Raw genomic sequence first — 27,212 nt, forward strand, 5'->3', positions numbered from 1 at the left:
CGAACTTGCGACATTACGACGTCCGCTTGATTTCACCAGGTTGCGTTTCCGTCTCGCATATTTCCCTAAGCGGCAACTCACCGCCAACGCCGCGCGGTATATTCGACGTATGCGGAGCGAAAGCAACTGGTGCTTCCTCAGTGCTTCATAGTTGCCCGGAGAATTTCATCCGTCTTCGTTCGAGCGTGGTGGGGCTGCCGCCGTTCGGCGAAACGCGGTGAGTGTTCGCTTGTTTATATACATTTGTGCACGATGCTTCGAAATTTAACGATGGCGTTTCATCGCAACAAGTGTGCCATGCTTTGCGGTTTGCCGCGCCGCGCGTTCTCAAGCTCTGCTCGGGGTCAGATGCGCGCCATTTTGGCGATTCCTTCTTTCGCGCGTGAAATGTTTATTTATTGCAGCGCGTCGAAACATTAAGGGTGCGCCGCCGACAGTCGGTATTAGAAAAGCAATATCGACCCGCCTGCCACATTACTGCTGGAGAACCCAGGTCTTTATTGCAAAAGACACGAATGCATTCCTCACTTTTCTGCCCCCTATTGACCACCGCCCGTGCAGCGTAAACAAGAGCGACTGGTTTGTTTGTTTGTTTGTTTGTTTGTTTGTTTGTTTGTTCGTTTGCTTGCTTGCTTGTTTGCTTGCTTGCTTGTTTGTTTGCTTACTTTTTTTGCTTGCTTGCTTGCTTGCTTGCTTGCTTGCTTGCTTGCTTGCTTGTTTGCTTGCTTCCTTGCTTGCTTGCTTGTTTGTTTGCTTGCTTGCTTGCTGGCTTGCTTGCTTGCTTGCTTGCTTGCTTGTTTGTTTGCTTGCTGCTGCTTGTTGCTTGCCTGCTTTGCTTGCTTGCTTTGCTTGCCTTGCTGCTTGCTTGCTTGCTTGCTTGCTTTGCTTGCTTGCTTGCTTTGCTTGCTGCTTGCTTGCTTGCTTGTTGCTTGCTGGCTTGCTTGCTTGCTTGCTTGCTTGCTTGCTTGCTTGCTTGCTTGTTTGCTTGCTTGCTTGCTTGCTTGCTTGCTTGCTTGCTTGTTTGTTTGCTTGCTTGCTTGCTTGCTTGCTTGCTTGCTTGCTTGCTTGTTTGTTTGCTTGCTTGCTTGCTTGCTTGCTTGCTTGCTTGCTTGCTTGCTTGCTTGTTTGCTTGCTTGCTTGCTTGCTTGCTTGTTTGTTTGCTTACTTTTTTTGCTAGCTTGCTTGCTTGCTTGCTTGCTTGCTTGCTTGTTTGCTTGCTTCCTTGCTTGCTTGCTTGTTTGTTTGCTTGCTTGCTTGCTTGCTTGCTTGCTTGCTTGTTTTTTGCTTGCTTGCTTGCTTGCTTGCTTGCTTGCTTGCTTGCTTGCTTGCTTGTTTGTTTGCTTGCTTGCTTGCTTGCTTGCTTGCTTGTTTGTTTGCTTACTTTTTTTGCTAGCTTGCTTGCTTGCTTGCTTGCTTGCTTGCTTGCTTGTTTGCTTGCTTGCTTGCTTGCTTGTTTGCTTGCTTGCTTGCTTGCTTGCTTGCTTGCTTGTTTGCTTGCTTGCTTGCTTGCTTGCTTGCTTGCTTGCTTGTTTGTTTGCTTGCTTGCTTGCTTGCTTGCTTGCTTGCTTGTTTTTTGCTTGCTTGCTTGCTTGCTTGCTTGCTTGCTTGCTGCTTGTTTGTTGCTTGCTTGCTTGCTTGCTTGCTTGCTTGTTTTGTTTGCTTACTTTTTTTGCTAGCTTGCTTGCTTGCTTGCTTGCTTGCTTGTTTGCTTGCTTCCTTGCTTGCTTGCTTGTTTGTTTGCTTGCTTGCTTGCTTGCTTGCTTGCTTGTTTTTGCTTGCTTGCTTGCTTGCTTGCTTGCTTGCTTGCTTGCTTGCTTGCTTGCTTGTTTGTTTGCTTGCTTGCTTGCTTGCTTGCTTGCTTGTTTGTTTGCTTACTTTTTTTGCTAGCTTGCTTGCTTGCTTGCTTGCTTGCTTGTTTGCTTGCTTCCTTGCTTGCTTGCTTGTTTGTTTGCTTGCTTGCTTGCTTGCTTGCTTGTTTTTTGCTTGCTTGCTTGCTTGCTTGCTTGCTTGCTTGCTTGCTTGTTTGTTTGTTTGCTTGCTTGCTTGCTTGCTTGCTTGCTTGCTTGCTTGCTTGTTTGTTTGCTTGCTTGCTTGCTTGCTTGCTTGCTTGCTTGCTTGCTTGCTTGCTTGCTTGCTTGCTTGCTTGCTTGCTTGCTTGCTTGCTTGCTTGCTTGTTTGTTTGCTTACTTTTTTGCTTGCTTGCTTGCTTGCTTGCTTGCTTGTTGCTTGCTTGCTTGCTTGCTTGCTTGCTTGCTTGCTTGCTTGCTTGCTTGCTTGCTTGCTTGCTTGCTTGCTTGTTTGTTTGCTTGCTTGCTTGCTTGCTTGCTTGCTTGCTTGCTTGCTGCTGCTTGCTTGCTTGCTTGCTTGCTTGTTGTTTGCTTGCTTGCTTGCTTGCTTGCTTGCTTGCTTGCTTACTTACTTTTTTTGCTTGCTTGCTTGCTTGCTTGCTTGCTTGCTTGCTTGCTTGCTTGTTGTTTGCTTGCTTGCTTGCTTGCTTGCTTGCTTGTTTGTATGCTTACTTTTTTTGCTTGCTTGCTTGCTTGCTTGCTTGCTTGCTTGCTTGCTTGCTTGCTTGTTTGTTTGTTTGCTTGCTTGCTTGCTTGCTTGCTTGCTTGCTTGCTTGCTTGTTTGTTTGCTTACTTTTTTTGCTTGCTTGCTTGCTTGCTTGCTTGCTTGCTTGCTTGCTTGCTTGCTTGTTTGTTTGCTTACTTTTTTTGCTTGCTTGCTTGCTTGCTTGCTTGCTTGTTTGCTTGAGACGCTGACCGCGCGGAACGTCAAGAATGTGCCAGCGCCGAACATAAACACGGGCAGCATTTGCTTTTCAAACGCGCGAAGAAGCGGATCGTCTTTCCCGCTACAATTCGCGCACATAAAAAAAAAAGCTTCGAGGGCAAATTCGCTGGCACAGATCCTTTCAAAGGCTGCCACATTTGGGGACAAAGGTCCCACCCACTTTCTAAATTTTGTTTACACCGATTTTTTTTTATTTATATATAAAAAAACATGGGAAGGTATGCTACGTTAGAGCCGGCTGTCCCATCACCATGATAGTAGTATTGAATAAATACACAAAGACAAGAAAATTAGGAAGAATAAATGAATAAGAAAACATAAAAATAATCAGAAGCACTACGTACATATACAGTATGTGGCCTATCAAGCATGAGCATATTCTAAGGGCATAGTTCAGTACATATAGCAGATAGAGTCCGTATATATATATATATTTTTTTTTGTGTGCACTTACATGTATCGTGACTATGAGATATGTTCATTAACAATTCAACGCTGTTGAAGGGAGCAATTGTACACATATGGTGGTGTATGATCACCACACCCCACACCTCTTCTGCCTAGCGAAATAAAATCCTGGCTACTTCACTAAAGTCACACTAAAAAAAAAACAGAACACAGGAAAGGGCGAAGTTTGAAACATACGGTATGCTCACTGAGGTACCGCAATAGCTAGGCAAAAGGGGAGAGGAAAAGTGTGAAAGGAAACACTATAGCTGCGAACGCCTGTGATGATGCAAGGTAAGCTAATATAAACGGCAGTACCGTAAGGCAGCGCAGGAATGCTACCGTTGCTTTTGCGTCAGCGAAGCGAACGGCCCCTTGCTCCAGGAGTACACAAACACGCTTGCTCAGGCCTAGGCCAGAGTAAATACGCTGCGCTGAATCAGCCCCTTATGGCTATAGTAATTTGCAAACACGCGCGCAACAGTAAGCGAACGGCAATATGCTTTCTTCCTGTCCTGAAACGCATCATCGGTTGATGCCTTGCTTGCAAATATGCTTTCGTATACGTTTTGAGAAGGATTCGTTTGTTGATTCAGAGCAAGCAAATTTGATCAAGTCAGTAACATCAACAATAATCGCATAAAAAATGTAGGTGACAACCTATGGAATAGAAGTAGGCTGCGCCTATAGTCAGCAACAAACAGTCCGTGACTGCACTGACGTATAGCCAATTACATTCGATCACTTCTGTAAAGTGAAGTGTTTTTGCGAGTTTAATATGGTGAATTTTATCGTGCATATTATATATATATATATATATATATATATATATATATATATATATATATATATATATATATATATATATATATGGCGAACTTGAACATCCTCATGTAAGTCTTCCATCAGCGATAATGTTTTAGCTAAATATTACTCTTTGATCTTCCTCTAACCCTGGTTAAACAGCAGAGCTGGTGGCATCATATAGCTATTACATTGCTTAACTTTGCTCTACAGCAGTCTTGCCACCATCTGCCTACACGAAAGCCCGGTCTTCTTATCCAAAGTCACCGAGCAATTCTTGCAACGCATATACAACTAGGCGCGCACAATTCACGAAGAGGCCGCTTGCACATATTGCGCAAGTGGAATCCTGGGAAGCACTATGAGTATCCTGAATGGAAAGCCGAGTGTTCGCACCTGTTTCTTCAACCTGGCTGTTACTTTGGACACACTATCTATCTATCTATCTATCTATCTATCTATCTATCTATCTATCTATCTATCTATCTATCTATCTATCTATCTATCTATCTATCTATCTATCTATCTATCTATCTATCTATCTATCTATCTATCTATCTATCTATCTATCTATCTATCTATCTATCTGTCTGTCTGTCTGTCTGTCTGTCTGTCTGTCTGTCTGTCTGTCTGTCTGTCTGTCTGTCTGTCTGTCTGTCTGTCTGTCTGTCTGTCTGTCTGTCTGTCTGGCGCAACATTATATTTCGTATTCAGTGTCCCATTCGTATTTCTCGTGCAGGAGAGCGGCCAACATGACACTGCTGGCGGTCATCGTGTCCTGGGACTGGCGCTTGTTGACAACGACGCTGGTCTTCCTGACCACTTATTACGTGGTGCGCTTCTACCACAAGGTCTCCAAATACCCGAAAGGACCATTCCCACTGCCTATCGTCGGAAACCTCTTGAGTGAGCTCGAATAACATGGGCCGCAAATAGCGACGATAGCTGGGAGAGGGTAGCAGATCAGAGCGCCTTATTCGTCATCGCTTCGTATGCCGTCGCAACATGCTGTGCAGTTTTCGTCGCCTTCTTCAACTGTGCGTCGGAAGAGTCATTGACATTTTTGTGGCGATTGCCTTGCGTTGCTTTGTCCTTTGTTACGCAATTAGTGACGCAGAGAAGTTATATTTTTCATGTGGCACAGGAAGGAAAAGAAAACAGAAAAATTTTACAGAAAAGGTCGAATTATGGCATTTCGGGGAGAGCTAGAATTTCACCTCACGTGGCAAAATCAAGCACACTCGCACCAAAATTCCCGCCAAGTACAAATTCGCGCACATGCATGCGTGTATGACACCTTGTATCGATAGGCACAGCACGCTAAGATTGGGTGTACGGAAATAAATGACATGTTGCTACGGTTGTTCTCGCTGACAGGGCTGCGAATGCTGTTGCTGCCGTATATATAGCTAGCGCATTTGCGATACCGCTGTCACTCCTCGTTTGCTTATTGCATATTTGCGTATTTGGAGTCTTCTATTTTAGTTCGTTTGTTAAACTAATGGATGACAATTCCTCCGTTTCATGAACGTTCACCCAACTTGCGGGCTTTTGCAGAACTGATGATGTGAAAGAAACTTTATTTGCATAAAAGAAAGCAACCGCTATATTGTTGGGAGGGCTGGCAACCCGCATCATACAGATATTAAAATCGATCCGAGGGGCAAACAGTAAGAGTCAACAAATGCCAGGCCGTTGCAAGTGAAGGCAAATAAACGCCATACACAGCTTTCGCGGTAAGCGAGCCTTTGCCCCGGCACTTTCACAGGGGAAAGCGTAAAACACGCTCGCCACGAGTGTATGACAATGACAAATTCACAGAAGCGTATATCTCGTCCCGCATCGTGACTTGAAATTGTTCCGCCCCGCGTGTGTGCTTGCGCGTGTGCGTGTGGGGTGGGTGAGGCGGAGAAGTGTGCTTGCGCGTGTGCTTGTGCGTGCGCGTGTGCGTGTAATAAGCGAACTACGTTTGTCTTCATATGCTTCCGACATTACCATAGTAATAACGACATTGAAGTGTCGTCATATGCTCTTCCTCTTTAATAATTTTATACCCTTTTCTCCCTTCCAAACACAGGGTATCCAACTGGAGACCTCCTCTGGCTAACATTCATGTCTATCCTTAACCTTTTTCCTCTCTTCTTATCCACGCCACGGCATTTAAATGCGCCTCCGATGCCGGAGAAACTGGATTCGATTCTTAATGCCATGCCATGCGGTTCTTCTGATGGAGAGAGAGGTACCCCGACCTGGCACTCGGTGTTGCGGGTGCTCACATCTCGAGAACTCTCCTTTCCGCTCTCTCTCTTAATTTTCCTTCACCCACCGCCCAGCGACGCTCCGCCGTGCTCCATCATGGGTTGCAGAAATAAGCAAGTTTCCTGCCCTCAAACCACTACAGCTGACGTTGAGCCCTTGCAAGAAAATGCTGCGCGAAGTGATGAAACCTCAGCGAGGAATTACAGCTACAAAATAAAATCGGTTCCGCGAGTGTCAATTCGAGAGCATCATCTCGAACCTGTCGTTGCCAAGGGACTTTGGCCTGATATTAAAGGTGTAAGTCGAAATCATGCCGACGTTACGCGTATTGGCAAGCATGAAAGAAAGAACGAGTTTCAGTGGACCCTGTAACTAGTTCGTGCTTCAATTGCCCGTGACTGTATACAGTCGCGCTCAATATGAGTTGCAATACTGTTGCCGTGGTTGAAGGGGCCCCAAGCATGAGCGGTGACACTGGCGAGAGCTAAATTGGCTTAGAGAATACCGGTAACTAAAACGATGTTTGCTTCACTAACTTTTGCGATGTCGGCGCCGCTTTGCAACGATGGCGCCGCTTTGAGCACGGACAGCATGGTGCAACTCATATTGGGCGCAACTGTGCGTTCCCGTCCGCAACCGAATCCTGTGACTTATACTCTTACTTGTCGTTTGCAACTGCTCGTTGCAGCGTGCAGCGAATCATTAAGACCACGCGCCGATGAACGTTTCCTCGGAAGGCAAAACTCGCTCAAACGTTCTAGCATCGTTAGGGCTGCGACACTCAAAGCGCTCCTGTCCAGCCAGAGGTATACATCGGCTGACGACTCAAGCGTGTAACCCTATCTTTCTCCGTTGGTGCAGCTCTGGCCAAGGAAAAAGAGCTCCACAAGAAAGCCGCCGAATGGTCAAAGTACTACGGAGACCCGTTCACTCTGTGGATGGGCTCTCGGCCGATGATCGTGCTCAATGGGTACGAAGTCATCAAGGAAGGATTCGTCGAGAGGCGCCATGATTTCGCCGGCCGTTTTGCGACGAAACTCGGTGAGCCAACAATGGAGAAGTTTATTGTCGTTATAGCTGTCACTTCAATTCGCGGTCGTCCTCAGGGTATAAACGCGCGCTATACCGTACGCGTACAGCCGACAGTGTTGTCTGTAACCTGAGTGAGCACTGTAAGCGAACAGTGTTCTAAAGCTTCTGTAACCTGATTCAACATTGTAAGTTGATTCTTGTGTTCGTGTCCCCTTATAGCATCTCTCATTATTTTTTATCTTGCTTTCTGTAGGCGCGTTTGGAATAACACGGAGCGTTGTTTAAGGTCTTCCTGTTCATGTATTGCCAAGAAAATGTGTCCTACAAAAGGCATTTTGCCTACGGTTTTCTGTGGTCAGAGTATACAAGCTTGACTGCAGACGCGAGCGGCTGGTTCAGACAGAGGCGTCATACAAGAACACCCTTATACTAATATTTATCTTATGCGCAAGGTGAATAACCTTGTATACCATTAATTCGTGTTCTCAGGCAGAACGTCCTCGTACAGCTATGGTGGCTTTTCTACAATGCAATTATTCTATCGTGTATCCAACATCAGCGCCCTTGTTTTGTCGCTTATATTTATGCTCAGATCAACTTCTGGTTCAAGTTCTTGAGAAATTAATTTCCAATTTCTCAACGGGTTACAAACCGGAGGTAAAGAAGTGGTAGGTTCCTAACAAAAAAGTAAGCGCGGTTTGGGGTTTCCATGCGCAGAAAGGATACAGGTAATGAATAAGAAACGACACGATTCTGTTGTTTGCGAAGCTGAAATCGCGTCCCTATGTCACAAAAACACTGACTAGTGCCACTGTTATAAAACACAATTATGTAAGAACTCTTGGCGTGTCGTAGAAGAAACTGATGGTTTCTCTATTCTTTTGAATGCGAAAATTGCTTGCACGCGCCCATCCTCCTGCCCCTTTCCATCCATGCTACTGCGAACGATGTATTTATATACAAATGTGTGAGTGCGTTTCTAACATCGGGCCACAGGCTCCGACAGAACGTGTCACACACATTATGATGCCTTAGTTGGAACGACGTTTGTAGATCCGAGGACACGGCAGCGAACAGGCAGCCAGAGGCAGAGCACGCGCACACACGATGATGATGAGGATGTTGCACGGCGACGTTGAGGACGGAGAGACAAACGAATGATGATTACGACAATGTACAGATGAGGAAGAAGCGCACAACAAAGGCCCACAATATATTCAATGTGGCCAAGGCGTAGTATATGAAGGCCTACAACATGCGAGGCTTAAAAAGAACAACAACAAAAAAAAACAAAATGCTCTGTACCATAATCCCTGATGTAGTACGCGTGTTGCCGGTGCACCATCTCGGTATAAGAAATGCAAAAAAAAAAAAGTTGTGAGCGCTCGATTTTTCATGCAATCAGGCATACAACGGCGATAGTTAGGAATACATGGGGTATTGGAGCGATTATCGCTACAAATACATGTTTTTGAACTAATAAAAAAAAAGCTATCTGAAGTAAGAACAACCACTCGCAATAACCGTGCATATTTTCGGGAACGGTGCGAGACTTCACGTTGTGTTCAAATTCTCATGCAGGCGATATTCAGAGACACGATGACCATGACATCGTATTTGAAGACTACAACGCGACATGGAAAGTCCTTCGCAAGGTAGCTGTCACGGCTGTCAGGTAAGCGACTTGTTATGGGACAGTTATCGCTGTTGGCCTCACTAACTAGCGATTTAGGGACGGTGATCTATGAAAGTGGTTGTCATAACCAAACCGGCTAATAATAATAAGAAGGAGAATATCTGGGGTTTTAAGTGCCAAAATCAAACCTGTTGTGGCCGTGAATGAAGTAGCGCTTGAAATGACGCAAAAGCAAACTGAGCGACCCAGTGACAACGAATTGAATCCAAACTTTTACTTAACAGTGTTGCAATGTATGGCATTTGTTACAAAAAAAAATAATGACGCCCGTCATATGTGATAACCGAATGCGCGTGTCTCACTGGGCTAGTCGATGCAATGGATGAAATATGAACAAGTTATTTTTTTACTCCCCCAAACATGAAACCTTGCTTTCTTTCTTTTTTTTTTAATTTGCGTCTCTCTTAAATTAGAAAGTATGCTGTGAGCGAGTCCCTGGAGAAGCTGTGTACAGAGATTGTGGACGCCTACGTTGACTCATTGGACGATGAGCCCCTGACAGTCGACGCCAGAGACCCTGTCATGTTCATTATCATCAACATACTCTCCGTATCAGCCTTCAGCGCCAAGTGAGTCGGTTGCAGGCGATGTCCTGATTTCTATCTTTCTCGCTTAAAGCAAACATGGCAGCTAGCGCACACTGTTGTGCACCACTTAAGTGTTTCGCACTTACCTACGGAGCAGAAACCTGGAGGCTTACGAAGAGGGTGCAACTTAGATTAAGAACCACGCAGCGAGCAATGGAAAGGAAAATGATAGGTGTTAAAAAGACAAGAAGAGAGCAGAGGGCGTCAGGTAACAAACGGATGTTAAGGACATCTTAGTCGATATCAAGAAAACGAATTGGGCATGGGCAGGGTATGTATCGCGCAGGCAAGGCAACCGCTGGTCATTAAAGAGACACTAAAGAGCAAAATGATTTTTCTCATATTAGTAGAGTACTCTTTCACGATACCAAAAACACCACGCTTGCTGCGAGAAGACGCTTAGTAAGCGAGAAAACGCGCAAAAAGAAAATGTGGGTAGCGATGCCACCTAGGGACTACGTAGTTCCTAATCGGTAAAAATGGAGTACGTTGTCCTCTGAGGGGGCCATAGGCTTAGCATACCAAGTTTGGGGTAATTTTGTTGAGCCAATGGCGCCAAAATACGATAAATACACTTTGAAATCCGTGACGTCACGCGAGGAGATTTCGCCGCGAAATTTAAAAATGAGGCTTTGAACTTGATTTTCTCCTCTATTAATAAACCTCTGATGGCGAAATTAACGACATCAGAGTTCTCAGAGCACAATTTATCGATCTAAACCGATTCATTGTTTCTCTTTAGCGTCCCTATAAGAGTAACTGGATTCCAAGAGAAGGCAACCGCGTGAGGGAGGGACAGAAAGTTAGGCGGGCGGATGAGATTAAGAAGTTCGCGGGTATAAGTATAGGACTGGGTTGATTGGCGGAAATGATGGTGATGGTGATGAAGGCAAGAGGCCAGGAGTAACCGGAGCACTGCTTGCGCGCCAGCGTAACCTTCTAAACAATAGAATGCTGAACTAGTTGGTAAGGACTCATCATAGAAGAAGGTGAGACGTACAAACAAGGACACAAAGAGGCGAGAACAGGACAACACAAATACAGGATAGTCGGCGTTTGCGTTGTCTTCTTCTGATCTATTGTGTCTGTGTTTGCACATTTCACCATTTCTTTATGACATACCCTTCCAACATTTCGATGGGAAAAAGAAAGCACCATGAAGCATGGCTACGTGCCGAATTTCAACGTGTATCGACAATGTCATTCTGTGTTTTTTCGCATTCGTGTGAAATAGACTGTCACCCTTCCGTCAAAACATGATCACGATTCTGCATATGACTTATTACGGTACTTCAAGCAGCTAACGTGCTATTACTAGGTCAGGTTACTGGGCCGAACGCGTAAAACTTCTCTTAATTCTTACGTAACTGCGGTTTCCCATTGGTCAGCCGGCTTCGCTAATGATATGTCCCGCATTGTGATTGGCTGAAATATTCTCTTACGAAAATTTTTACAAAGACATTTTTGTGAATGCGGGCCCTGTATTCTGAACAAGAACGCAGCGACGTATACCTCTGTAGCTTCTTCTTCTTCTTCTTCTTCTTCTTCTTCTTCTTCTTCTTCTTCTTCTTCTTATTATTATTATTATTATTATTATTATTATTATTATTATTATTATTATTATTATTATTATTATTATTATTATTATCTGTGATCTGGAATGGCATTCCTAATTCCAGCAGCAATGCCATTGAGCGAGTCCAGAAAAAATTCCTAAGCATTTACAACCATCGTTTCGCTAGAAATGACTCTGGATCTCGTTCTAACGCTGCTGGATTATTATCATTGCCATCACTTTGCTGCCGACGAAATCGCGCTGATCTGTTATTTCTTTACAAGCTTGTGCATGGTGATACGAAATGACTGGTTCCCCAGACGTGAAAGAGAGACGTCCGTTTAATGGCTGTACTAAAGGCGAACTGCTGCCCCGGCCACGTGCACGCGCCCTCGATGCCCCCTCGGTTTCCTCTTCCTCGGTGGAGTCTGGCACGCTCCAAGTTGCTCCGTTCTGCACTATTATTCAACATCCTCCCAGGGGGGCCAATATGAATCGCACGCGTCCAGTGTGCAGCTTGAGCGGTGATAACATTTCCGCAACAGAAATAGATGGGCTCGTTGGCGTCTTTTCCGCAGTTCAGTTGATAGGCGCTGGCAATGACGAGCCCTGCGTTGCAATGGAAGTGCATTCGCGAGCCCCGAGGCGGAAGCACGTTGTGGCACCGAGATGTGTCGACTTCCCAGTACGAATTGGGACGCGATCAATTGCTGGAGCTCGTCGAGCTTGCTCGCTAGAGAGAGAGAGAGAAAACTTTTATTTGTAAAGGCCTCAAGGATTATCCTCGTTGGGTGGAGCCCTTAGTTCAGGGCCCCATTGGCTCGCGCCACACAACGTGCCCGCTGGATCAGCCGACGCTGCTCCTGCGGCTCTGAGCTGGTCAGCGCAGTCTCCCAAGAGGATTGTGAGGGTGAAGGAATAGGGCGGCAGCCCGGTGGTTGTGGACATTCCCAGGTGCAGTGATACACCGTGGGCTTCGCTCCACAGTAGGGACAGTATGAGGGATATTGTGTGGGGTGGAAGAGATGAAGGATGTAAAGGCAGGGGAATGAATTAGTCTGAAGCTGCCGCCAGGCAACAGCGTCTTCTCGGTTGAGTGATTTGTGTGGTGGTGGGAAGTACATGCGGTTTTGTCGGTAGTGTTGTAGCGTTTCAGTGTAGTTGAGTGGTGCTGTTGGTGCATCGTCTGGGTTGGACAGCTCTTCCGATGGCGCCCGGTTTGTGAGCTCTCGAGCTACCGCATTAGCGCGTTCATTGCCATGGAGAGAGGCGTGTCCAGGTGTCCAGACGATACGCACCCTGTGTAACAAAGTGGGGTGTATTGATGTCAGGATACGGTGTGTGTAGGGTGTGACCATTCCTTTCGCTATGTTCCGACAGGCAGTTTGTGAATCGGTAACCACGGTAATTGGTTCGTCCGGTGCTGGTAATTGTGAAGCGTGTAGAATAGCCAGGGCGATAGCAGCCTCCTCTGCCGTGCCGCTGTCCAGGGTTTTAAGTGTAGCCGACACCGTTACAGAATCGGTGTTGTCCACTACGACCAGACACATGGCCCGTTTTTGTGGATATCGGGCCACATCAGTGTAAAGGACTGGTGCGTTAGATGTGCCGTCACCTACGATTCGCATTAGAGCTTTTACTCTGCTCGTCTCCGGCCTTTATGTCGATCAGGGTGCATATTGCGGGGTATGGGGGCTACTTGAATTTTCCTCCTGATATCTAGTGAAAGATGTTTGGGCTCTTGTTGCGGTTTGTTTGGCACGCTGTATCCCAACCGAGAGAGAATGAGACAACCCTGTCTTGTCCGCTGCAGACGTTCAATTTGGCTGTTAAAATGCGCTTCAATTAGTTCACGTATGGTGTTGTGAACCCCAAGTCGTAGAAGGAGCTGCGTGGACGCGTGATTGGGCAGTCCCAGAGCAGCCTTTAGTGCCGTGCGGAGAAGGGCGTCCATCCGGCTTGTCTCGGTTTGAGTAAGGTTGTGGTAGGGGAGGTGGTAGGTCAATCTGCTTATGATGAGGGCTTGCACCAATCGGAGAGCATCTTTTTCGAGAAGTCCATGTCGGTGGTTGGTAATGCGCTTAATCATATGAGTCACTTGGGCGATTTGTTTGCGCAGTAGTTGGAGGGTATATGTGGCCTTGCCGTTGTGTTGTATATGAAGTCCTAATATGCGGAGTCTATCTACCCTTGGAATAAGCTTTCCATTCAGATACACGATAACGTCTGGTGATATGTTGGTTTTTTTCCGGCGTTTAAACACCAGCAGTAGTTCCGACTTCTCAGCTGCGCAAGTGAGTCCTCCGGCTAAGGCATACCCTTGAACCACATTGACAGCGTCCTGCAGTGCGTCTTGAATGGCGCCGTCTGACCCTTTGCTTACCCAGATTGTGACGTCATCGGCGTAGAGCGCATGCTGCACATTTGGAATTTTGTCTAGGAGTGGTGGTAGTTTTGCCATGGCCACGTTGAACAGGGTAGGTGATAAAACTGAACCTTGCGGAGTGCCTCTGCCGGAAAGCCTTATAGTGCCCGACCGAAGTTCCCCAAGGCCAATGGTTGCCGTGCGGTCAGATAAAAACGCTCGTACATAATCGTAGGTGCGTTTGCCACATCGGGAGGAGGCAAGGTTGTTTAAAATGAGGTCATGTGAGACATTATCAAATGCCCCCTTAAGGTCCAAGGCCAAAATTGCTCTAGTTTGAGCCACACTAGGGCCATCCACGACATCTTCCTTAAGTTGTAGCAGTACGTCCTGTGTCGACAAATTAGCGCGGTAACCGAATAGGGTGGTAGGAAAGAAGTTGGTCGCCTCGAGGTAATCTTGCAGGCGCAGTAGAACAACGTGTTCGAAGAGTTTTCCGACACACGATGTCAGGGATATGGGTCTCAGATTTTGAAGGGACAAAGGTTTGCCAGGTTTTGGAATTAATGTGATATCGGCGTGCCGCCATTCCTGAGGAAGTGTTCCGTCTTTCCAATGTTTATTGTAGAAGTCAGTGAGTTGATGGATGGCCTTATCATCGAGGTTGCGTAGTAGTGCATAATGAATGCCGTCTGCTCCCGGTGTCGTGTTTCGTCTTATGCCTAGCAGGGCTGCCCTCACTTCTGCCTCTGTGATGTCTGCATCCAGGTCCGTTTCTTCCTTGTGTGGATAGTCTTTGTACTCGGGCCGAGGACCTGTAGATATGTATCGCTGTTGCAGCGTTCGCAGGAGGTTGTCGTCATCCATCTGTTCTTTGTGAAGAATAGTACGGATGGTGTTATTAGTGTGAGTTCTCGTATGTGTTGGGTTGAGTAATGCTCGGACGATTGACCATGTTTTAGATGTACTCAGCGTGCCATTCAGGCGGTCGCAGAAGTTGTGCCAGCTGTTCTTAGTGAGGGTTTCGGCGTATTTTTTCCGCTTCTGCCGTAATCCGTGCGATCCTTTGTTTAAGCTTGCGGTTGTGCCGCTGCCTCTTCCATCGCTTCGTAAGACCTCTTCTAGCCTCCCAGAGGTGAAGTAAATGTTTATCCACCTCTGGGACCTCCGTTGTCGTAGTTAGCTGTTTGGTGACGGCTTTGAAATCTGCCTGAAGAGTTCGAATCCAATCACATAGGGACGGTGCATCGCTTTGTTCGGAGTTCGTTCTCTTGCGCCGAAATGCCTCCCAATCGGTTATTTTGATCTTACGATAGGGAATACGTGTCGGCGCTACTTCGACCTCTGTGGCTAGAATGTTGTGGTCACTGCCCAAGTTCTCCATCAGATTAATCCATGAGCATTTAGTCAACCCTTTGACCATTGTTAGGTCGGGACACGAATCCCTGCTCACGCTGTTGCCTGTTCTCGTAGGCGTGTCAGGTTCTGTTAAAAGGGTTAATTGATGAAGGGTCATAGCGTGAGCTAGCCTGCGGCCTTTGGGAGTTTCTGTTTGGTATCCCCACGCTGGATGGTGCGCATTGAAATCTCCGAGAATTATCAACTTTTTGGCTTGCTTGCAAGCAGCAGTAAAAAGGTGTCCAAATTCGTCCCGTCGAGATTTAGGTGCACTGTAGATGTTTAGTACGAACAAGCTGGTTTGCGATCGAGATGTGGGTAAGATCTCTATAAGAACGTGTGGAATATTTGAGTTGTCAAGTGTGTGATCGACCACTGTGATGTGTTTAGATACGAGGGTGGCTGCTAAATGCGGATTGGTGGTGTCGTGTTTATCTGTGTATGTGTTGTAACCAGGAAGTGTAGGAGTGCAGTGCACTTCTTGGAGTGCTATCACATCTGGTTGGTGTGGCTTTGTAGATAGGAATTGTGTGAGTGCCCCGCGCTTCTTGCGGTAACCTCTACAATTCCATTGCCACACTCGGAAGGGTGTCGTAACAAGTTTCTTATGTTTGCTGGCCATGATTACTGGGTGTGTCGGTGATGAGGGAAACTGTGCTTGAACGACCCGGACGGGTATAGGGGTGTGACCTTCGTGGATCTCGAGCGGAGTTTGTGTCATGTGGAAGGGAGTCAGCTGGCTGGGTGAGGGAGGTGCTAATGAATTGCTTCATGTCACTCATGGCCTGTTTAATTACCTCTTCCACCATGTACTTGACATCGGCCATTATATCTTCCTTGATTTTCTGCATTTCTGCTCTTAGAATACTCCCCATCTCAGCTATCATTTCTCGCACCTCTTGTTTTGCACAGTAGTCGTCATTCCGTTTGTCAGGCGTAAGTGGAGGCGTATCAGTGGGTGTGTTAGCCTGTCCGGGAACTGTTTGGTTTTGTGACTGTTGTGTGGAGGCGGGTGAAGGATGGGAAGATGAAAGAGGAGGAAACTGCGCTGACCCACTCACCGACATTGTTTTGCCACCAGTGCCTGCGGGCCCCAGTGCCCCATTCTTTCCTTGCTGCTGCAGCCTTGTCGCCCATACACGTCTTCGTGGTCGAATGCTCTTCCAACTGAGCCAGCGGTAGGGGGACGATTTAAGCGGTTTGTCCGTGATCATGAGGCCTGTGATGTTCAGGTCGTTTATTAAATGCGGCAGTCTGATGTATGAGGAGTTCATGGCCTTCTCCGCAACCGCATTCTCCTTGTTCTCGTCAACGTGTACGACGTTCGTGTCCATGCCAATATCGAAGTTCATCTTGGGAAGCATTTGGCAGTTCCACGGTTCTGTCCCTTTGTGCAAGGTGGGGAACGGTTGGTTCACTGAGACGAACATTTCTTCCAGGGATTTCAGTTCCTCTAAGGGCATTCGCTTTCGTTGGCTAATATTTTCCGTCGTTTTCGGGAATGATTGTTGCAAAAGTTTCATGCACGTTCCTTCAAGTCCGAGTGTTGAGACGAGAAGCTTAGAAGCCTCATTTGATTCATCCAGCGAAACCACGGACGTGTCCTCTCCGCTGATTGGCAGAAGCTCAAAGAGAGGCACGTGGTCCAGATCATTGACTTGCGCCAAGTTGTCCTCCATAGCGTTGACGTTGCCATCGAAGGAACTGTTACGCCCCTTGCATTCATGAACTCCATGCTTGCGTTCCATCTGTGTTGTGCGGTCGAAACGCACTTGGGCAGACTTTCGCAATCGGCAGACAGCGCACGAATTCCTGCGCGCCGCTCGCTTTGCTTTCGGCAGTGCTTGTTCACTGCGGTCATTGATTTGCGGCTGTCGCACCCCTTTCCGTCCTTGAGACCGACTCTTATGGCGTGCAGGTCGTTCTTTACGTGCTTGATGACGATGTACTCGGCGTGTAAAATCTCCAAGATGCTATCCTCGTCGTGGTGCTCGCACATAAAGTAGCCGATCTGAGACAAGTTGCGCAAATGCGGCGTCACCCCCATTCTGTCACCAATGATGACGACGTGCGCGGCCAAGATGAGCGTCGACATGCTCGCCTGCCGTCTCACCCTCTTCCACCTTCCTGCCGCTGGCGACGGCGTTGTCAACTGGATGATTCTTGTTGCGCTTGGAAATGCCTAGCTCCGATCCAAACAGGTGGTGGCTGCCCTCTAAGGTTCGTGAATGCGCTCCATCTATCCCGATGACATCAAGACACCGCATCGAAGGTACATCGAGATCCGCTGCAGAAGAATCGCTGCTCGAGATGAATAGTGCACTTGATGGGAAGTGCATGTCGGACTTAACAGGGCCTTGCACCATCCATCCAAAGGTGGTGTCGATCGCTGTTAGCCTCTCATTGATGCGATCAATTCTCCCAGTGGTAACTTGCCAATAGGCGTCGGACCCGATGAGGACACTTATTTCTTCTGGTTGCCATGTGGTTGGTTGAAAGCTGTCGGCCACGTTGTACTCCCGTTCGCCGAGCAGGTGCAAAATGTTGGGGTCGAGCGGTAAGCTTGTTACAGAACAGATTTCATGAATCGTTAATGCTTCCAGAGTTACTGGTGAGGCGCCGAACTGGCTGCGGAGTCGCACATTGACACGTTCTGCAGAAATTCATCTTCGTGACTTGGAGCCACCAAATGTGACGATGGAGAGCTCTTCATTACCCACGACCGAGCACTTAAGTATTTTTGCCACGTCTGCACGAATGTATGTGCGCTGACTGCCGCTGTCCAGCAGTATCCGCACGAGTAGTCGTCGGTCTCCAGACTCTGCCCAAACTCGGCCTGTCTGCAACAATACAGGCGTAGATTCGACGTGACTACTCTGGGCGGTTGTGACGTTTCGCATTGGTTGGGGTGGTGGTTCATGAAATGCCGGGGATCCACCGCTTGATTGAAGGTCTTCGGTTGGCGTCGATAATTCACAGAGAAACGTCAGGTGGCGTCGCTGGCAGGTACCACACCTGAGATTGATGGATTTTCTGCACAATCTGGCGATGTGATTGCGTGTTCCGCAGCGGAAGCAGCAATTAGCGTACTTCAGCCTTGCACGCTTCTCCTCAGCCGATAAGTTAGCGTTACAGAAAGCGATCATATGATCCTTGCTTTGGCATAGCAGACACGCTGGTCTGACAGGCAAGGTGGACCCGGTTAGAGCTGACGCTGATGGTAGAGGTTCCGCGCCATAAATTTCTTCAGGCATGCGGGTCCTGGGTTCGTCTTGCAGTGCACGACGCGACAGCTGCCGGCCTTCCTCCCGGATTTCCACTTGGATGCGGAGGAAGGTTAGCATATCCTTGGCTAGCCGCGTTCTGTCTTCAGGAGTTTCGGCGATACTGGGTGTGCAGTTTGTTTCCTTGGTCTTCTGCTTGTATATGATGGCGAGATCCTCTGGCAGACATCGCATCAGGACACGGTTTAACACCACGGTGTACTGATCTGGCGAAACTCCAAGCCCTTCTAAGACGCTGACGTGAAATTGCACATTGTCGTGCAGCAGACGAAGCTTCGGGACCTCTGATGAGCATTTCACTGGGCTTAGCGCGAGAAGATGATCGATATGATCGTTCACGAGCAGATCCCGGCGTCCGAAGCGGTCCGTGAGCGTCTTGATCGCAAAGTCATAGTTTTGTTCGGCTAAGCGGATGCCTTCGATAGCCCGCTTCGCGCTGGCGGTTAAGTAGGTGAGGAGGTACTTGAACTTTTCAATCCGCGGTAGCTCAGCGTTCTTGTGGATGGTGGCGTCGAAATGGTCCCAAAAAGACTGCCATCCACGCAGACTACCATCGAAAGTCGGTATCTGTAGCTTCGGTAGTTGAACTGAACGCTGACGGTGCTCTCTCACCTGGCCTGCTGCGTCGCCGGAGTTCGGAGATCCGAGGTAGCTAGGCCCGGGTTCAGTTGCTCGAGCCCGAGTACCGGCATTCCTCTCACGTTCTTGAAGCCAGAACTTGGCGCGTGATACTGCGTACAGAATGTTCTCGTTGTATTCCTGCGCCATCCCTACTTCCTGGTCGAGGTTCTGTTCGTCTGTGGTCGCAAGGATGACGTCGTCGAGCTGAGACAGTGCTTTCTCCCTGTCCTTGAGGTAATCCATGTGGCCGCTAATCTGAGAGGCGTCAGGATCCGGTTGCTGCAGCAGGTCCGTTAAAAGCGTGAGCGCTCTCGTGACGCCAGCCCTTATGGCACCACGCTTCTTGCGCAGCTGGTCCGAGTTCGCCATGGCCGTGACGTGAAGGCGTCTCTCGAGGGGCAGTCCCGGGTTTCGCAGCACCAAATGATACGAAATGACTGGTTCCCCAGACGTGAAAGAGAGACGTCCGTTTAATGGCTGTACTAAAGGCGAACTGCTGCACCGGCCACGTGCACGCGCTCTCGATGCCCCCTCGGTTTCCTCTTCCTCGGTGGAGTCTGGCACGCTCCAAGTTGCTCCGTTCTGCACTATTATTCAACACATGGTATCATATCCTGCCCTGTACTGCTCAACTGTCTTAATTGCCGAATTCCACGTAAGCTGACCAGAGAGAATAGACCTTTTCATGTAACCGCCTGCCTCTGTGAACATTCGACCATTCGCAGGAGACAACGTCTTTACAATGCTTACTTTTTGAAGCTCGATGTTTTTCACAGCTCCCAGTCGTTGTTCTGCTCCGAGCTTTGCACTGTACGACTGTACTTACATAGCCTTGTACACTGCTGATATTTTTTTTCTGCCTGCGCATAGTTGTATATGTGCAATTTTGTAACGTTTTTTATCCCTGATATTTTATTGTGAATGTTTCCTTTGTTTTTCTTCTTTTTTGTTTTTTTTTTTCGTGCGCCAGTACAAAGACCTTACGGTTGTTCCTGGGCACATTAAATAAACGTTTGATTGGTAAACGTTTGATTATTATTATTATTATTATTATTATTATTATTATTATTATTATTATTATTATTATTATTATTATTATTATTATTATTATTATTATTATTATTATTATTATTATTATTATTAAGCGTTTTAATGTACCCCGGTCTTTTACCAGATATGGCGAAGCGAGAGGAACTTTATATGTTCCTAAAATTTTTAATGAACTACCTCAAGAGTTCTTTTCCGCTACTTCAAAAAAGCAGCTGAATAAGTTATTTTCTGAATTGTGAAATTACATTGTGTGTGGACTAGTTCTAGGTAATATATCCTCTGTGTCCCTTTTCTGTTCTTTTTTTATTTATTGCCTGTGAACGAGCATTTGTGATAATGATTCGTCTGTTGGTTCGCAAAAACACACACACAAAAAAAGATTATTTTGCGACCATGTAACCACATCACTGCAACCGGCTATATACCAGGCCTAGTCACACAAGTCTTCGTAGGCTTAGTTTCCGTGTACTAGTTCTGGATGTGTACAATAAAGTAGTTTCAACGTGACAGCGTTAAAGAGCTCGTTTCGAAGGAATTCTGGTGTCGGCGTCGATGTCGTTGGTAAGGAGCGAAAAATCAGCGTTTGTCCGTGACCGAAAATCGAGAAAGTTGCAAATAAAACAAATAATAAAAATCTTTGGTTTGAGTGAGAATTGAAGCCGCGTACGCCTTCTGCGTGGCACTTAAGCAGGCGTTCTGCCATATAGCCACTCCGCTGCTTGAAACAGCTATATGGAAAACACTATATGAATGTCTTGTAGTGGAGGATTCTCTTTAACGCATGAAACATTGCGTGGCAGAAGCGTAGAATCACGCCGGGTGTCAAAACACGGTAACTGCGCAACGAGCGCGTGTTTTAAAGGCCCACCCAATACAAAGCGCTCAGACATATTTAATCATCATCATCATCATCGGCAAAAGCATGAACAAAGTGAGCAGCTGCGCTGGTTCGCGTGCTGCCTTGCGGACGCGTAGGTAATTTGCGAATTATCAAAAGGAAGAGTTATGACTTAATGGGCACTGCGCAACTGTACTTGCAGTAGGCATTCTAGGATAGTTTGAAAGGGCCAATGTTACGCGCACAGACGTTGCTTCCCTTGCGGCACGTTTGAGGCATGCACTGAGGAGCGAAGCGAGGCTAGCAGTTGAGAAGGCGATGCGCACGAGGCGTAATTACGCTATCGCGTTCTACTCTTGAAGGCGAAGCTCAAGCGTCCTACAAGTTGTTGTTGTTGTTGTTGTTGTTGTTATTATTATTATTATTATTATTATTATTATTATTATTATTATTATTATTATTATTATTATTATTATTATTATTATTATTATTATTATTATTATTATTAACCTATTTAGGTTTGACGCCAAGAGTGCTGACCTCAATCGCATAATGACCATCAACCGTACTTTCACGGAAGTGGCACCCAACGGACTGCCGAGTGACATTGCCCCCTGGCTGGGCATCTTGTACCGTGCGCGGGAAAAGAAGTGCGAGGATTTGTTCATGGAGATGAGATCCATCGTCAACAGAATGTACGCCGCAGCTAAGAAGACCTACGAGCCGGGTACGATGTTAGCAACCAACGGCTATCTAGAAACGTCTGGCATGCACTGTACAGTAGCAGAAACAAAAGCTAGTTTTGTTTCTGTACCAACTTGACCACCTTGTGTAGCTCTAGCCCTTCCTTTTCAACAGGATTGTTGAAAAGAAAGGGCTAGAACGGCCTAGTTCGAGTAGTCACTGAACGCAGTCAACCATGTTTCAATTTGCAATGCAAATAAAGGTATTAAATTGTTTGTAGGTTAAACCGTTACTATTTGTGTTTAGCTGCAAGCACTAAATGAAGAACCTGGAAGCAACATGCATCAAGCAACTCCGCATCACTTTCCAGGAAAGCAAATGTTATAACATTCAAGAACTAAGAAACCGAAAAGCTACAGGGAGGGAATAAATAAATACACGTAAACGTGCAATAATTACGCCGGAGTTGGCCGAAAGAGAGAGAAATCGTAAGGAAAAGGCTAGAATTAGGGGTTACCCCGCCGTTCTCGGTCCTGTAATACGGGAAAGGGGCAGATTAGAGTTCTCATTTTGCGCAGGCACACGCACACCAAGAAATGTTCATCGTTCACTTCGTCACAAGCGGTCCCAGTTTACGTGGTCAGCTAGTGTATCCCACGCAGTTATTGCACAAATTTTTAACCCCGATCAACTTCCCTTCCCTCCCTTATCCCTCCACTGACTAAGAACTCAGCCTTATTTACACACGGCATACATTAGTACATAACAATCAGGGGAACGTCTAAGCGTATATTTTGATTCAACGACTTTACTTTATATTACAACCAATCTTACATTTCAGGAAAGGTACTGAATTTCACCCATGCCATGCTGTCTGCAAGAGACGAAGCCCTGGAACAGGAGAAAAGCGATGCCGAGTTTTTGACCGAAGGAAACATGATTCAGATTCTCATCGACATATTCGGAGGTGAGAGGTCGTTTTCGTGAGAGGTCGGCTTTATCGCCAAATTAGTGTCAGCACCACCAAGCAAGAGAGGTGCTATATTTAGAGTAATTAATTCAGCAAATAGTCGTCATGTATTTACGTTCTTATGTGCACTTTTCAGCTGGCACTGACACATCGATCGGTGAGCTGCAGTGGCTTCTTCTCAAGATGTCTCGAGAGCCGAGCATTCAAGAAAAGATAAGGAAGGAAATCGACGAGAATATAGGTAGTGTGTGTTCCGAGTGGGTTATTCAACCGGTATACATACATACATACATACATACATACATACATACATACATACATACATACATACATACATACATACATACATACATACATACATACATACATACATACATACATACATACATACATACATACATACATACATACATACATACATACATACATACATACATACATACATACAGTACGGTGCCATGTGACACGGGTCGCGTTGACACCAGACGGCAGCCTAACTGTAGAACTTCGACGATGTGCCGCAGTGCTTATCCGCTGGCCTCGTAAGTCGGCATGCTATTCGTCTTACTGACAGAGAGAGAGAGACTCTTTATTGCCGGCGTCAGTATATAACCGCTGGCATGCTACTCTGTGTAGGGGTGGGGAAGGGGGTTGACAGACTAAAGAAGAGAGAGGTTCACTTGCGCATTTCATTTTTTTATATTCTTACTGACAGAGTTGCCATTCAGTACATCGTGTATGCATGAAATAGCGCGAAGTGTTGCTTCTGTTACAATATTACGTTTGTTTTAACAGCGAAACTGTTCTAGATTGGCGTAATGTGTCGTGACCCAAAATTATCATCATCATGAACCTCCACGCATTCTCTTCGTCCTCTTCTTCATCTTCTGCTTCGCTCCCAGAACACGTGCGCCGATTTGTCCGGCGTATAGCAAGGGGGAAGCACAAAGTGAAGGAGAGATGGAAGGGTGAGGAGGAGGGCGAAGAAAGAAAGAGAGAAAGAAAGAGACAGACAGAAAGAAATATATGGAGAAAGAGAAAATCTTGGCGAAAACATATTCCTCATGAGGCGGCGGGATTCGAACCCACGCGTACCCACGATCCGAAGGCGAGCGCCTTAACCATTCGGCTATCCAGGCACGCTGACAGAACATATCATACATAGTCTTGTATAGTATCGTATAGCAAAGGGGGTAGAAAAGGGAAGTGAGGGGGAGGGGGAAAAGAGGAGGGGAGAGAGTAAAGCGTAGCGTATAAAGAATGAGAAAGAGATAAGTACAGAGAAAGAAGTGCACAAAGACAAAGAAAGAGAGAGAATCAAAGGAAGAGAAAGAAAGAGAGAGAGAGAAAGAGGAAGCACGCGAGAAATACTGAGAGAGTGAGACAAAGATAGAAAAGAAAGAGAAAGAAATAGAAATAAACAGAGACAAAAAAGACAGAAGAAACAGAGAGAAAAAGAAAGAGAGCGAGAAAGGAAGAGAAAACTAAAGAGAAACAGAAAAGGCCGCACAGCTCTATAGAGAAATGTAGCGAAATAGAGAAATAAAATGCCCTGCGAGCGGCGACGGGCCCGTGCTTCGCTGTGCCAAGCTTTGAGCGACTTAGTGCACACTTCCCGCATTTTTTCCTAAGTGATTTTTTTTTTCTGAACCTGAATGTTACCGTCTGATGTGAAGTTCTATTTCAATGCGAAATTGTCTGCCTCATGCATCCGATACGAGATATCGATCCCGTCCTGCATTGAAAGGTAGAATTCTAAGACAGAGTTCTTCAAGTAGAAAAAAAAAACGCACACAAGGCTGGTTGACGAGAGATCTTTGCCGCTTGTTGCCACGCACACTTGCAATCTTGACGGCTGTCCCAACAGGTCTGCGCTGGTTCCTGCATATGGTTAGTCAGACGAAGTACGTCGTGAAACCAACTGCATAACTACTGGAAGTCTGAGGCGCGCTTGTGTTAAGGAAGGATGGAAGGAAGGAACAAGCGGAAAGACAGGGAGGTCAGCCAGTTCTTAGACCGCCTGGCTACCGTGTGCTGAGAGAAGGGGTAAGGGGGATAAAAGATGATGCGAGAGAGATGTTACAAAAAGAAAGGGAGAGCAATAAAAGGGAAAACAGAGAAAAAAGGAAAGGAGAATACGACGCTGCTTAGAGTCTGTCTCTAAGACCACTTGTCCGCAAGAAGCGCAATAATGCTTTCAAAGTCTTCTGTGGACTCGGCCAAGGCCCCAAAACCCTTTGTTCCGACAGATATCTAGCGCATACGAAAGTTCTTGTCTTGTATTAAATGATGCATTATAAAGAAGCCAAGGTACTGGTTCCCAGCGTTCCATACCATGTCGTAGGCTGTAGTCAAGTATAACAGAAAATGTTAGAGGGACACTAAAGAGAAAAACGATTTTTCTCGTGTTAGTAAAGTACTCTTTCACGATGCCAAAAACACCACGCTTGCTGCAAGAAGGCGCCTAGTAAGCGAGAAAACGGGCAAAAAGAAAATGTGGGTGGCGACGCCACCTAGAAGTTTCCGCACCATTTGCCGTGACGTCACATTTTTTGACGGCGCCTACTAGAGACTACGTAGTTCCTAATCGATAAAAATGAAGTGCATTGTCCTCTGAGGGGTCCATAGACTTAACATACCATGTTTGGGGTAATTTGTTGAGCCAATGGCGCCAAAATACGATAAATACACTTTGAAATCCGCGACGTCACGCGGGGAAATTTCGGCGCGAGATTTAAACATGAAACTTTGAACTTGATTTTCTCCTCTATTAATAAACCTATGATGGCGAAATTAACGACATTAGACTTCTCAAAGCACAATTTATCGATCTAAACCAATTCATTGTTCCTCTTTAGTGTCCCTTTAAAAGAGATCTCCGCATTAGGCGCACGCGATTTTCTTGTCCGGGCAAAACACCCTGCTTGCGTTCAACTAAACCGAACAGTTACTGAGCTCGTACACTTACGCTGCAACGTCATTTCTTCGTTTGATTCGCAGGTCAGTCTCCGCCGACGATGAAGGATAGAGAGAGACTGCCGTACACTGTGGCCTGCATCATGGAGACGCTTCGTTTTTACCCAATCGCACCTTTCGGCCTACCGCATAAGACGTCGCATGATTCGGAGATCGGTACGACAAAAAGAAGCATTGTCGCGTAAAGATAATTTTGTTTGCGTGGAGAACAGAGATGGGGCCAAATGAACTTCAACACATGTATAGAAGCTATGAATTGTTCTCGTTTTCAGTGAGTGTTTCAAATCATGTCTCCGAAGTGAAATGACAGGGGATAGATGAGGTTCTCCGCGTTTACAGTATACCTAACTCTGTTGTTCTGCGCATGGGAACTCGAGTAATGTAGTGCGACGGGCAGCACAGAAAGTGATCGCATGAGCTGTCATATGTCTGGCTGGCATATTGCTAGCGTGAGCAAATGACGGTATAGAGGGAAGCGATAGAAGACAACTGTGTCCGACTTTATATCCCGCACTGATAAAACAAAAACAAATGAAGAGAATAAAATGAGATATAAGGGAAGAGAGAGGATGGCATTAATCGCGCGCTTTTGAAAGTGTTGGTCAAGTCTACAAGCGGTGGTCGCAGAGACCTGTCGATTTAGGAACGGCAGCGACGCCTTCCTTGATTTCCGCGCTATCGACGCGTAGTGTCCAGGAATCGCGACTTCCAAAAACGGTCTAGGGTCCGCCAGGTTTAGTGAAACGCTAGATTTTTCTCACCACTATAAAAACAATTCTTTAAGCGAAGCTTTTATGACTCAGCGATTTCAACGTCGTACGCAAAAAAAAGAAAAAAAAAGAAACCTGCGCCCACGAGCGCAAGGAAATGAGGCCCTCGTATAGGTGGGCCGGTCATATACGCGTATTTCTATGCGCCGTCTTGCAATAATTGATGCTCTCTCGATCGTGGGCTTGTTAAAGATCAGCCGTTTCTGATACGGCAACCGGATATTTTATAGAGGTGACTTGCCATTTCACGTTGCCGCGTTTCATTATTGCCTGGATATGAACGCATGATCGTCGTTGTTGCCCGTAGCAACAGAAGTATCGCGCTGCTAAGCACGTTGATGAAGGTCCAATTCCCGGCATGGAGGAAAGAAAGAAAGAAAGAAAGAAAGAAAGAAAGAAAGAAAGAAAGAAAGAAAGAAAGAAAGAAAGAAAGAAAGAAAGAAAGAAAGAAAGAAAGAAAGAAAGAAAGAAAGAAAGAAAGAAAGAAAGAAAGAAAGAAAGAAAGAAAGTTATACTACCGCCAGGAACGCACACGCCAAGCTTCGCTTGCCCACAACAGCTCCTAATATTTTTTTTTTCCTTTCTTTCCAGCCGGTATTCCGATCCCCAAGGACACAAGAGTGATGTACAACGCGTACAACGTCAACCACGATCCCAAGCTTTGGGCGGACCACGACGTGTTCAGGCCGGAGCGGTTCTTGGATCCAGTCACGGGAATGCTCATGTCCAAGGACCGCCTGCCGCCCCTCCTCAGCTTCGGCCTCGGACCTCGGTCGTGTCCCGGCGAGAAGTTGGCGCAGGCAGACATGTTCTACGTGCTCGTACGGCTCGTGCAGCGACTCAGCGTCGCAGCGCCCGACGGCGAGACCGGACGAGAAGTCCTGCCCATGGGAAACAGTTTTTTCCTCGTCGCGGGTCGCCAGAACGTCGTTCTTACGAAGAATCGTTGAAGGTCGTATCGTGTCGAAGAGCAGTGCACATCGAGACATCGAACTCGCTGATAATCTGCTGCCATCTTGTGTTGAGATAAAACGGAGTGCAACGAAAAAAATTTTTATGTTGTCTATGTTTTCTCCCTTTCCC

The 27,212-nt window shown here is 46.5% G+C and overlaps 1 protein-coding gene across 1 annotated transcript; it reads left to right on the forward strand.

Moving 5' to 3' along the window:
* LOC119387273 (steroid 17-alpha-hydroxylase/17,20 lyase) lies at positions 1–27,175 on the forward strand. Its single transcript, XM_037654614.2, has 10 exons — positions 1–217; positions 4,784–4,950; positions 7,165–7,344; positions 8,917–9,010; positions 9,445–9,600; positions 21,248–21,456; positions 22,255–22,380; positions 22,520–22,624; positions 25,384–25,515; positions 26,721–27,175. Exons 2-10 carry the CDS (start codon positions 4,797–4,799, stop codon positions 27,077–27,079), a joined length of 1,515 nt encoding a protein of 504 aa, XP_037510542.1. The 5' UTR covers positions 1–217; positions 4,784–4,796; the 3' UTR covers positions 27,080–27,175.
* Positions 27,176–27,212: the final 37 nt, after the last annotated feature.

Source organism: Rhipicephalus sanguineus, chromosome 3, assembly GCF_013339695.2.
Source record: "Rhipicephalus sanguineus isolate Rsan-2018 chromosome 3, BIME_Rsan_1.4, whole genome shotgun sequence".
Lineage (NCBI taxonomy): Eukaryota > Metazoa > Arthropoda > Arachnida > Ixodida > Ixodidae > Rhipicephalus > Rhipicephalus sanguineus.

What these genes read in the sequence shown, in the direction of transcription:
- LOC119387273 (XM_037654614.2), top strand. Translation starts at nt 4,797, where the DNA reads ATGACACTGCTGGCGGTCATCGTGTCCTGGGACTGGCGCTTGTTGACA. An exon ending in TATCGTCGGAAACCTCTTGA is followed by an intron (nt 4,951 to 7,164) that starts GTGAGCTCGAAT and finishes CCGTTGGTGCAG; the next exon opens with CTCTGGCCAAGGAAAAAGAG. An exon ending in GTCGCATGATTCGGAGATCG is followed by an intron (nt 25,516 to 26,720) that starts GTACGACAAAAA and finishes CTTTCTTTCCAG; the next exon opens with CCGGTATTCCGATCCCCAAG.